This window comes from Populus trichocarpa, chromosome 17 (assembly GCF_000002775.5).
Source record: "Populus trichocarpa isolate Nisqually-1 chromosome 17, P.trichocarpa_v4.1, whole genome shotgun sequence".
Classification (NCBI taxonomy): Eukaryota; Viridiplantae; Streptophyta; class Magnoliopsida; order Malpighiales; family Salicaceae; genus Populus; species Populus trichocarpa.
In genome coordinates, this window is record NC_037301.2 from 1,529,765 (window position 1) to 1,542,527 (window position 12,763).

Consider the following 12,763-nt stretch of genomic DNA (forward strand, 5'->3'; position numbering starts at 1 on the left):
GAGTTTAGTTCCTCCTAGTCTCTCTTTGTTCTATCTCCCCTGTGTCTATATGCGTCCTATGTGGTCTCCTGGAATGCTCTGTTTCTATTAAAGATGGAGCTCTGGAGCTGCTGCAGGAATACAACAGTCTGAACTCACCTTCTGTTTCTCTCCATTTTTTTCCTCCCTTCTATTCATGTCCTTTCTCTGGCTTTTTATATGGTCAGAGAATGCCATGCGATGGTAACGACCGGCTTGGTAACGACATTCAGGAGGGATAGTAGCTGTGAGACGTGCCGCATAATTGAAATAATTTTGTGCCTTAACTGCTGAAACAGTTTCTGAGGAAGGAGGCAATGACTAATTTTTCTGAAACGACTCTGTTTTCCCAATTCAAATGGCTATTTTCAATTTGGTTATTGGGGTTTTGAAATTTTGTAATCAAGCCCTTGGATAAATTATAATTGGACCCCTGGATTTTAGCACAACTTACAGCACAATCCTTGTTTTTTTGAATTATTCAATTCAGTTTTTAATTCTCTAAACTTTGGTATTTCTTCAATCAAGCTCCTGATTTCATTAATTAAACTAATTCCAAGTTCAATCAATTTCTAAAATTTATCAATTCTATAATTAAGCTCTTGATCTGGTTAGTTAAACTAATCCAAAGTTTAATTAAGTCCCCAATCTTTCAATTTATATTGCCTTGACCCAAATTTCAATTTATTCTTCATTAATTTCATTTTTCATTTTTTCATCATTTTTCATTATTATTTTTATTATTTTTATAAAGTAAGAATAAAAAGGGTAAAAATTTAAATTTGGGTTATGACAAGAATTGTAATGATAGGCATTTGTTGTTATCCATTTTTAGGTCCCCATAAAAAAAATGCAAAAAGATCAAAAAAATTATTGAAAGAAAACAAAAAAAAAATATAGGAGTGAAAAGAAGACACAAGGGCGCTTAGAAAGTGACTAAAGATTGGTTGAGGAAGTTCAAAAATACAAAAATTAAAATTTGACAGTATATTTTTTACTAATGAGAGCTTTGTTGACAAAGAAAATTCAATTTGAGAAAGAAAAGTACAAAATCAGATATTTATGGACTCAATTAAATTTTGTTGAAAGATTAATTGAGTTTATAAAGGGTTTGATTGCAAGATAAATTTTTTTTTAAAGTCAATTTAGGCTTTATTTGAAAGAAATTAAAGTTTGAGGATCGAATTATAATTTTCAAGAGTTAATTTGGTCAAAGCAGGAGCTTAATTGCATAAATATTAAAGTTTGAAAGCCAATTAAAGACTTGATTAAAGAAATCCAAAATCAATGACCAAACCGGAAAAGATGCGTAAATATAAGGGTTGGAATTGACTGAATCAAGGATTAAATTGAAGAAATTTGAAGTTTATTGATCAATTGATGGTCAAAATGCATAAATTCATAACAAAAAACCAAAGTGAAAAAGATGACCAACTTCAAGGCTGACGTTTGAATTTGACAAGGATGCAATTGAATTGATTTTTTAAAATCAATTGAGGACTTGATTAAACAAATAAAAAATTAAAGATTGATTTGAAAATAAATTTTTTAAAGCCATTTCCTTTAAATAAAACACTGGATTTTGTATAAAACGATACTATTTTATACACTGTTTAGTAAAAAAAAATCTCAAAATAGTGTCCTTTTGAACTACACTGTATCTTTTTTTTCCCCCCGGAAGCGCAACTACAGGGAAAGAAGATTTTTCTTCCCCTCCTTTGCGCCGTCTCTCCCTTTCTCTTCCTCTCACTTGTCCAAAAACCCTGACATAACCCACACCTTCTCATGACCCTACCACCATGATAAAAGAGGCAGGGGAGACAAGCCCTGTGAGGGGCTGCATAAAAGCTGCCCTAACCACGTGACTGGACAGAGATAGGTAGCTCCCACTCTCTCAACCACTGTAAATACCCCCTCACAGGTGGTGACAGGGGAACTAAAAAAATAGAGAGGACAGACTGGAAAACACGTTTTCCTATCACCAGTCAAGTGGATCCCATTTTCTTTGAAGAGAAAAAACGTGATACTAATAGCTAAAAAAAATATCTCTAATTAAAAAAAGAATAAAATATTTATGTAGTTCTTAAAAAATAAGTTAATCAAGTTTTTCTAGTATATCTGTAGGTATCATGAACATAAATGCAAATGACAATGGCGATGAATATATAAATGTGAGAATGGCATATGAGCTGGCGATGTACTGATGAGATTTACGTTTTCCTACCAGTCAGGTGGATGAAAAAATTGTCAGCTATTAACCATCTAGATGGTGGTCTAATGATAAGAATTTGAAATTAAGAGGTTTGTTCTCTTTGTAATTTTAGATTCGAACCCTGTGATTGTTCATATAATAACTACTGGAGGCTTACATGGTCGTTAACTTCAGGGCCCGTGGGATTAGTCGAGGTGCGCGCAAGCTGGCCCAGACACCCACGTTAATCTAAAAAAAAAAATTGTCAGCTACATAAATATGAACATAGATTGCAAATTAAATATTAAAATCCATATATAAACATATTGTCTTATTTTAAAAACTTCTAGGTACCAAGTTTAAATAGACTTAACTTTGCATAAGGAAAATATTTTTATTATATATGAATATATAAAATATATGTTAATACTAATATGTAAAAAAAAATTATCTCTGTGCATATGGCATTTACTATAACATTAAATGAATGAGACATAAAATGCATGTAGTCAATATATATATATATAAATGTGAAAGTGACGGATCGCAAAAGAAAACACTATAAATGAGCTGGCGATGAACATAAATGCATATGACAATGACTTTGATATTATTTGATATAAAATGAATTTGTTGAAAGAATATGATTCTGCCATCGGTTTAGATTAAGAAGAGATTAGTATTCACTAGCTAGTTAACACTATACATAAATTTTGTGTATTAAAAATACGTTAAAAAGGTAAAATCTCTCTTATATGCTTTTTAGATTTACAAATCCTCTAATTAACAGTTGTATGATTGTATCAATCAAGATTTTCATATAAGCTTGAAAGCTTTATCATGTGAGATTTCTATTTAATATAATTTGATTCGACAAGAAATTTGACACGAAATTATTTCTAATTTGACAAGAGACTTAAATATTAATACAATTTCTAAAAAATAAGTTAATGTAGTTTTTCTAACATATCTCCAGCTCACTACCAGAAAACCGATAAATACAAACGGAAATACCGAGGGAATATTTTCGTCGGTAAATTTTCGTCGGTAAATCCATCGGTAAACTTGTTTACACTGTTCATCATGTCAATTACAAAGGGAATCACCGACGGTCAAAATCCATCGGTATTTTCCAGAGAGCTCCAGAACTGTTCACTTTCCAATTGCACTGTTAATTGTTGTTCTTTACGGACAAAATCACCGACGGATTGAAAAGTCGTTGGTGTTATTTGGCGGTTTTCTGAAAAAATTCAATTGATTTAAAATTTTCATTTAAATATTACAGACGGAATCACCGACGGACTGAAAAATCATCGGTAATTGTTGGCGGTTTCTACAAACTTTTTACGAAATTGAAAATTTAAATTAAATATTACCGACGGCATTACCGATGGAATAATTAAAAAATATTAATATTCAATTATCCGTCGGTAAATCCGTCGCTAACTCGCTCCAATAAAAAGCCCGAATCCCTTATTTCACAAGAGACAGACTTATTTCTTCTTCTTCTTCTACTACTTCTTCTTCTTATTCTTCTACTTCTACTTCTACTTCTACTTCTTCTTCTTCTTCACTATATGTAAAAAACATCAATATCTATTTCTTTCTCTTCTTTTCTCTCCTCATCTCTTTCTCTTTTTCTCCATGCTTGGGTATGTCTTCTTCTTCTTTCTTCTTTTATCCTCTTAGTTTTTTTTAATTAATATGCTTTACGAAAATGTTTTTCTCTCCTTAGCTTCACTTGCAACTACATTAAGGTAAGATTTTTCTTCTTTTTTTTCATGATTTTTTTCACTATATTTGTTTTTTATTTTATTTTTAATTGTTTTTGTTCTTAATAATTGTATAAATGTTGTTGTGAGATTTGTTTTTTCATATGAGATTAATTTTTAGTTGATTTATTTATAGGATTTTTAAATTTTTAGCAATTGCAACTTCATTTTTTTCATATGAATTGTTTTAGTTGAATTTATTATTTTATTTTATTTATTTGTTGCAAATTTGTTTGAGTTGATTTTCTTATTTTTTTTTCAAGCATTTTGAGTATATATTATAAAGTGTTGATTTATGTTAATTTAATTATTTTATAATTTTATAAAATGATTTTTTTTTATATTTTTTTAAATAATTACCGACGGAATTACCGATGGAATTTCCGTCGGTAAATCCGTCAGTAATAAAAAAATTATTACCGAGGGATATACCGACGAAATGAAGCGGGTAATTTTATTTTTTTATTTCCGACGGATTTACCGACGGACAAAAAATTACCGATGAAAGATTCACTGACAGAGCATTTCCGTCGGTGATTTTGTCGGTAAATTAATTACCGACGGAATATGTGTCTTACGCCGATGGAAAAATTCCGTCGGTAAAACTGTTAAATCTTGTAGTGGTTGTTGTGAACATAAATGCATACATAAGACAATGATTATAAGTATAAAAATATGAACATAAATGCATACATAAGACAATGATAATAAGTATAAAAATATGAACATAAATACATATGACAATAACTATTAAAAAAACTAAGATTTATCATTCATTTATTCATTTATTGTGGCATGGGAGGGATTTCAATGTGAATTTGCATAATGAAATGTTTTTTTTTAATCCCTGAGTTTCCTTTTTTCATTTTAGTTCCTTAATTTTTTTTATTTAACCCTTTAACATTGTGTTGTTCTAGGATTGGTCTTTGTGATTTATTTTTGTGCCTGTATATGAGGGGACCTTGTGGTGTCGGTGGAATATTTCGTCACTCAATCGATGCTTAGTTTGACAAAATTAAATTAAATTTCATTGATTTAAAAAACTTAGGGATTTTAGGATTGAAATTGAAGATTAAACAAATATTCAATCTCTTTTATTTGATAATATCATAGATTGATTTACACAGTCAATAGATGATTTTTCGATCACTTTTTTTTTTAATTTGATATTTCATTGATTTTTTTTTGGATTTGAATTGATAGTTTGTTTTGGTGGTCTAGATATGAGGTTTTTGCAATGTCAAGAAAAAATCACGGCATTTAATTGATGCTCGGTTTAACACAATAAAATAAAATTTTGGCGCAATTAAATGTTAAAGGAAAAAAATTGAATGTGAAAAAAATATGGTGGGCTAGGGTATTCAAATTGTGCAAATTGGCTGGTATATGTGTCACACACGCCAGTATATAGAGGCTAGGCACCGTGTTCTGACAGCATGGGCGGCTATGTAACTCCTCAAGCCTTTTAATGCAATTTCAACATTTGATTTAAACATTTATATGTAAAATGGAGTGAATTTTTTCTATATTTAAATAGAATTTACCCTATACATAGTCCTTTTAAATCAATACAAAAACACAAACTGTACAATACAAATGCATCTCCAACATAATGGGGATTTTTCATTTAACACAAAGAATTTATTCAATTTTGTGAAATTTCAACACAGATTCCTCTATATGAGGCCCTACTTAAAATTTTGTCCCGTATTAATACCTATAAACACAACAACAACAACATCCCAAACCATATTTGGCTCACATAACCAATACTCAAGCATTACCACCCAAACATTTTCATCAATTACTATTATTACCTTACATACTCCAAAACAAGCCTTTACTTAGTCTAACATCTTACATGTTCCGCAAATTAAAAAACAACTCTTATTTATTCAACAATTTTGTTGTGAAAATTGTGTTTTTTTAATTTCACTCTGTTTTTTATGTCAATGATCTTATAACCGAGGAAGTTATTCTTTTTGGCACAATTGTTCAATTTTCTTGCCCAAAGACGAAGTCTATTGCTTGTTCTTGCACGAAAAATCATGTTTGACTTCAACATTTACTTAACTTGTATGTTTTAATGCCCCCTAACACCCTCCCACTCTCTATTTTATTTCTTAATAAATTAAAAATAATTACTCTAGTTGTTATAAGAGTTTGAAATCCTGTCCTTGCTCCTAAAAGAAAAAAAAAGAAGAAGTTTAGAAAGGCTTAGGGTGATGATCCTGATCATTGACCAAGAACCTGTCATTGACCAAGAACCTATCATTTGAAACCAGCCGATGACAAAGACACGAGAAACAAAAGATTAAAAAGAAAAAGCAATATTATACCCTAACTCTTTTTCCGAAAATGTATGGTCTCTGGCTAATTAAGATTTGAGCGTGGGCATTTTGGGTTGAGGAGGGGAACCTACAGGCTACAGGATTTCACTCGGAGGGAGTTCAAGGACTCGGAAAGGAATCTCCTCAAAACGTTATCCATCTGACCAGTAGGTTATTTCCAAGAAATTAACAGCTCAGTCCGTCAAGCTATGGCCCGGAACAGATGGTCAGTAAGCTTCTTTCTTAGTGTTCAATCTATGACGATCCATAGGATGCCAATTACCGTGATCACTGGGAAGAGTTTTTATGCTGCTCAAAAGTCCTGAACTCGGGATTGTAGCTGGTGGGTGAATGTGAAGTGTCTTTGATGCAGCTGGCAAGTCCACATGCGCATCACCACTTTTGCTGCCTCATGCTCCTTCTGAAGACTGTATCGTCGGTGGATACAAGATACCACGAGGCATGATTGTGATGGTCAGTGTATGGGCCCGTACATAGGGATCCCAAATCGTGGGAAGGGTCCGAGAGCTTCAAGCTAGAGAAATATGTCTAAGATTAATTAGGATAGTTTTTTTTTTAAAAAAATTGTTATTGATAATAAGAAATCATAACTATCCTTTAAAGATTTTAAATAAAAATAAAATTAAAAATATATATTCATCTAGTTCCATCATTAGTTAATACAAATAAAAGTTAGTAAGTCTAGGTGAGTGTGGTACAACTAAAGCTTGTAAAGATAGAAAAAATATATGTTTGGAAGTGTGGTGGAGTTTATGTTATAAAGTGTTTTTTGATAAGAAATATATTAAAATAATATTTTTTATTTTTTAAATTTATATTTTAACATCAGTATATTTAAATAGTTAAAAATAGTAAACAAAAAGAATATTTCTAAAAAAAAAACCACTCAAATCTTGAGCAAACAATGTTTTTACGAGATAAGAGGATTCTTTGCAATCAACTTTAAATCCTAGATATTGCTTATCAAGGAAAAAAACACACACCAATAATTACTTTGTGGCTGGTAGCTTGGACTGATGGATATAGTGACTGCTGGGTTGGAACATAGTTATTAAACCCGGCCTGAGGGTTGACCCAGCCAAGAGGCCCTTGATAAGCAAAGCATTTGAAGCCTAGGGAAAATGCTATGCAAAGCATTTGATCCTATTCACACCAAAAGAGAACGGAGGATCCATCTCCAATCATGAATTTAATGTTTTCACGCAATACTAATGAGTTTTAAATTCCACATTGAAAAAAGATAATTTTTTTTTAGGAATATAGAGCATATATACTAATGGGTTTCAAATCTCACATTGAAAAAACATAGCTTTTTTCTTGTGAACATAAAGCATATATACTAATGAGTTTCAAATCTCACATTGAAAAAACATAACTTTTTTTGTAGGAACATAGAGTATATACTGATAAGTTTCAAATCCCATATTTGAAAAAAAAAAAATAGGTCTCGCCTGGGTCTTACCCGGGTCACGGGTTGACCTGCTGGGTCGTTGCCCCGGCCGGTCTTTTGACAAACCCGGACCGGTCCAGCTCCCGGGTCGACCCGCCGGGCTAGTCCGGGTTTTATAACTATGGGCTGGAGTGGTTGATATAGATGGAACAGTGCTCATGTTGGTGTTGAAACCATAATGTAAATGATTTTGAATACCATAATAAATACAAACAACACTTAAGATGCATGTAGGAGTGTATCTTTTCTCTTGTTGGTGCGATGAATTCATGAAATGTGAAGAAGCAAAGCATGACTCTTCGCAGTTTTATTAGTGCCAACAACGAATTTTTCTCTCTTCAACCTCTTGCATCTCTCGAAACCGATGGGCTCAAAAGAAAAGAAAATGAAATTTTGGATTAAAAGTGATTTTTTTAAAATCAAAGGGACTATAAATATATCAATTAAAAAATAGAAAGATCAAAGTTAACTTTTCACATCAAATTTGATGGTGCCACTTAATTTTCCTGTCTTTTCACTTGGCGGGTGCTCAATCCTCCAATCTTGCCCCTCCTCGATAAACTAACAAGAAAGTTAAAACTCGTGGTGATAAATAAATATCAAATAAACATTACAATCCGTATAATTATCTTTGATCATTTTCTCTTTTGCTTTTGTTTCGGGGTGGGGCAGTTTTTTTTCCCATGACATAAATGTTTTTTTTGAGAATTGAGTGGGGTTATTTTCCCATGACATAAACTTTGTAGGTTGGACAGATGGATATAGTGACTGCTGGGTTGGAGTGGTTGATAGAGATGAAACAAAGCTTGTTTGTGTCAATTTTTTATATATATTAATGTGGATATTTGAATTAACTTGCGTGTATTTTATTTAATTCTAGAAATTCTAAAGTTAACGATCATATAAACTTATAATAATCCTGAAATTTATGAAATTTAAACTTACATCTCTAATAAGTAAATCCAGTGTTATTTGTTATTGCTGGAAACCGAGGATTCATTTTTTTTTGCACTTGGTTTCTTATAATTTAAATTGTCGGATGGATGGGACATTAAGCAATCATACATTTATCACTAAATGATATGATACTAATCAGTCCTTAATTGTTAAACAATTGGTTTCAGTTTTATCTGTACTAAATTGTCGGGTGAAAACTGTACCACGCTTTTTTACTGAAAAATATGTATGTCCTCCTATTAAGCTTTGGCTGCTTAAATAGTCAAAGTTAAGTACAGGTAAAACTAAAATTCAAAGGAACATAGTCGTTAACTTGAGTTTGCAATTAAAAAATTTGTTTTTTTTATAATTTCATGTTTGAGTTCTGTAGTTTTTTATATGATGGTTATTGGAGGCTTATATAATCGTTAATTTCAGGGTCCATGAAATTAGTCAAGGTGTACATAAGCTGACCTGGATACCCACATTAAAAAAAAAAATACAAAAGGAATGATAAAACTAAAATACAAAAAAAACTTTAAAACCACTAATAACTTGAAATTAATTAAAATATAACTGATGGTCATAAATAGTGTTGTAACTCGCATAACCACTCCTTCCATTACTCTTTAATAGCCACGGCCCATGTCTAATGGCTTTTTCTATTATGCATGCATTCACTCACATCCAGCTCATCCTAAATATTTGAGATTTCGTTTATGGCACCTCTTAGAATGACGTGGACTCTGAGGTTCTATCGTGGCTTAACAGTTTCTTATAATTTAAATTGTCGGATGGATGGGACATTAAGCAATCATATATTTATCACTAAATAATATAATACTAATCAGTCCTTAATTGTTAAACTCATATAATTATCACTTTGATCAAACATAAACTATGTCTATTTTATAATTTATTTTCTAACACGAGTTAATTATCAAGATTTATTTTTCAATTAATTATGGTATTTTTCCCCTCGCTTGAAGTACTCTGAACTCTAGTGGCTAAAGAAGGAATTTGATTACTTTTTCATTAGAATTTAATTTTTTCTTTTAATCTATTGTAATTACTTATTTAACTATATATTGCTTTGGTGTTCGGAGAATCCTTGTTTTCTACATAAATGTTTCACTATAAGTTTCTTACAATTTATTAACTTAGTATACCTTATCAAGTGTAATTGTCATTAATTAATCATTTAAAAATTATTGCATTAAATCATGGCCTATTAATTAACGAATTATTACACATTTGTTCCTTTTTCAATGATGAAACAATATATCCGATCAATTTTTTTTATTTTTAATTCTTTGCACGTGAAATAACCTTTCAATCATCTTCGCAATCCAACGTAAGAACCTTGCAGACAATCCAATTTTTATTTTATTTATTTGTATTAAAAATAATTTTTTAAAAAATATTATTTAGATATGTTTGTAATCGAAGTAACTGCTATTAAAAAATAAAAATCTCTTCCCTTATCTCATATCTATCTATTTAAACCTTGTTCTCCATCCACAGCAACCCACAATGCTTACAAATAATTTGCACTTCACCATGGACTACATGTACTACTGCCTTGCTTTCTTCCTCTCCAGCTTTCTTGTATTCAAACTTGTATTCCAACGTTCCCGCAACTTACCGCCAAGTCCTTTCCGTTTTCCGATCATAGGCCATCTCCACCTTGTCACGAAGCCACCAATGCATAAAGTGCTAGCAATTCTTTCAAATAAATGCGGCCCAATTTTTACTCTTAAATTAGGCAGCAAAAACATTGTTGCTGTTTGTTCTTTATCAGCTGCTGAAGAATGTTTCCTCAAGAATGATATAGTTTTTGCCAACAGGCCTCAGAGCATATTTTTCCATTATTGGAGCTACAACTACGCTGCCTTTTTATTTGCTCCGTATGGCCATCTCTGGCGGACGCTGAGACGTTTCTCAGTCACTGAACTGTTTTCTCGAAGCTGCCTCGATAGGTCAACTGCCATTACTGAAGAAGTTCGCACCCTTCTCCGCCTAATTCTGTCCAAAGTCTCTGATGATGGAGCCAAGAATGTGGACTTGAATTATTTCTTCACAATCACCTCTCTCAATGTAATTATGAAGATGATTGCTGGAAAGAAGTGGGTGGAAGAGGAGAAGGCTGCCTGTATCGATTCAGGAAAGCAGTGTCTTGAGGATGTCCAAAAGATATTCCCTTCAAATACAGGGACCATTTTGAAATGGGTTGGCTACAAGGTGAAGGAGGAGAGTGTGATAAAGGTGTTTAAAGAGAGGGATGAATTCTTGCAGGGATTGATAGAAGAGGTGAAACGAAAGGAAACAAGTTCAGTGACAAGTAATCCTGCTGCTGAAGGAGTGAAGGATCAGAAAACTGTGATTGGAAGTCTATTGGCCCTCCAAAAATCAGACCCTGAATTGTATACGGATGAAGTTGTCAAGGGTACCATGGCGGTAAGCAACTTAGAAAACCTAACTTATTGGCCCTTCGAAGTTTTACATGTTTTCTAAAGATCTCTTAAATTAAAAAAAAAAAAAAATTTGTAAAAATTGTACGGTTTGGTCACCCCACTTTCCAAAGTCTGGATTTATCCCTAGTTAAAATTAAGCAATATTAATATAAGTAATTGTCTTTGTCTGAGCATGAATTTTTCATCTACCACAGACATTCTATTTGGCGGGAGTAGATACAGTAGATTTCACTACAGAATGGGCAATGACATTTCTGCTGAACCATCCAGAGAGATTAGAGAGGGTGAAAGCAGAGATTGACAGGGAAGTCGGACATGAGCGCTTGGTACAAGAGTCTGATCTTCCCAAGCTAAGATATCTCCGTTGTGTCGTTAATGAGACCCTTCGTTTGTATCCTCCAGCCCCACTTTTGCTGCCTCATGCACCATCTGAAGACTGCACGATAGGTGGATACGAGATACCACGAGGCACGATTGTGATGGTGAATGTATGGGCCATACATCGGGATCCCAAGTTGTGGGAAGATCCTGAGAGCTTCAAGCCGGAGAGATTTGAAGGTCTTAATAATGAAGGGGAAAAACAAGGATTCATCCCATTCGGTATTGGGAGAAGGGCTTGCCCTGGAAATCACATGGCCATGCGCAGAGTGATGCTGGCATTGGCTGCACTTATTCAGTGCTTTGAATGGGAAAGAGTCGGACAGGAACTGATAGATATGAGCATAGTAAAAGCTCTTATCTCTGTACAAAAGGCTAAGCCTTTGGAGGCTACTTGTACTCCACGCCCTTTCACAACTAGTCTCATCTCTCCACCCTAATCCCAACTATGTACTAAGACTGTGACTCTCTACACTGAACTATTTCTATTTGGAATTAAAGTTCCGGGTCAACAGAACTATCTCTAGTTGGAAATACAAGTTCCAAGTGTACAATGCTTTGTAATGCAATCCAGAACTATCTCTATTTCGAAATAAAGTTCTAATTGTACTTTGCTTTGGAAATCAATCCACCCTTGATGAGGTACAAGTTCAATTATTTTGAGTTTGTTTTTTGTGGTATAAATAGATTGAAAAAAGCTCAAAATTAAACAAAGAAACTATAGATAAACTATAGATAGCCTTAACGACATTCTTTCAAATGCCCAAGGGAGTTGCTCAAGTTATTGCATCATTTCGAAGAATAAGCTAAATTTTACTATCAGAAAATCAATAAATATAAATATAAATATCAATAATAAAACTATTTAATCTAATAATAATATTTGCAAGATAACATGATAGGTGGTAGTTAGGAAAAAAAAAATAGAGGGGGCAAGACCTTATTAGAAAATGTATCAAACTCACTTGTGTGAATGGATTTCCATTCTTTAAGGGGTATTCTTGATAATATCTATACCATAGCCTTTATGGTATTTTTTATGGCTAAGAGAGTTCCTCAAATTATTACATCATCCAAAGAATAAGGCAAATTTTACTATTAGAATATTGACAAATACAAACAGAAACATCAATGATAAAACTATTAAATCTAGTAATGTTTGCAAGGTGGCATGGAAGGTGGTAGTTAGGAGA

The 12,763-nt window shown here is 32.6% G+C and overlaps 1 protein-coding gene across 1 annotated transcript; it reads left to right on the plus strand.

Moving 5' to 3' along the window:
* Positions 1-10,236: 10,236 nt before the first annotated feature.
* LOC18110744 (cytochrome P450 81C13) lies at positions 10,237-12,227 on the plus strand. Its single transcript, XM_006389011.3, has 2 exons — positions 10,237-11,175; positions 11,387-12,227. Exons 1-2 carry the CDS (start codon positions 10,252-10,254, stop codon positions 12,008-12,010), a joined length of 1,548 nt encoding a protein of 515 aa, XP_006389073.2. The 5' UTR covers positions 10,237-10,251; the 3' UTR covers positions 12,011-12,227.
* The last annotated feature ends 536 nt before the right edge of the window (positions 12,228-12,763 follow it).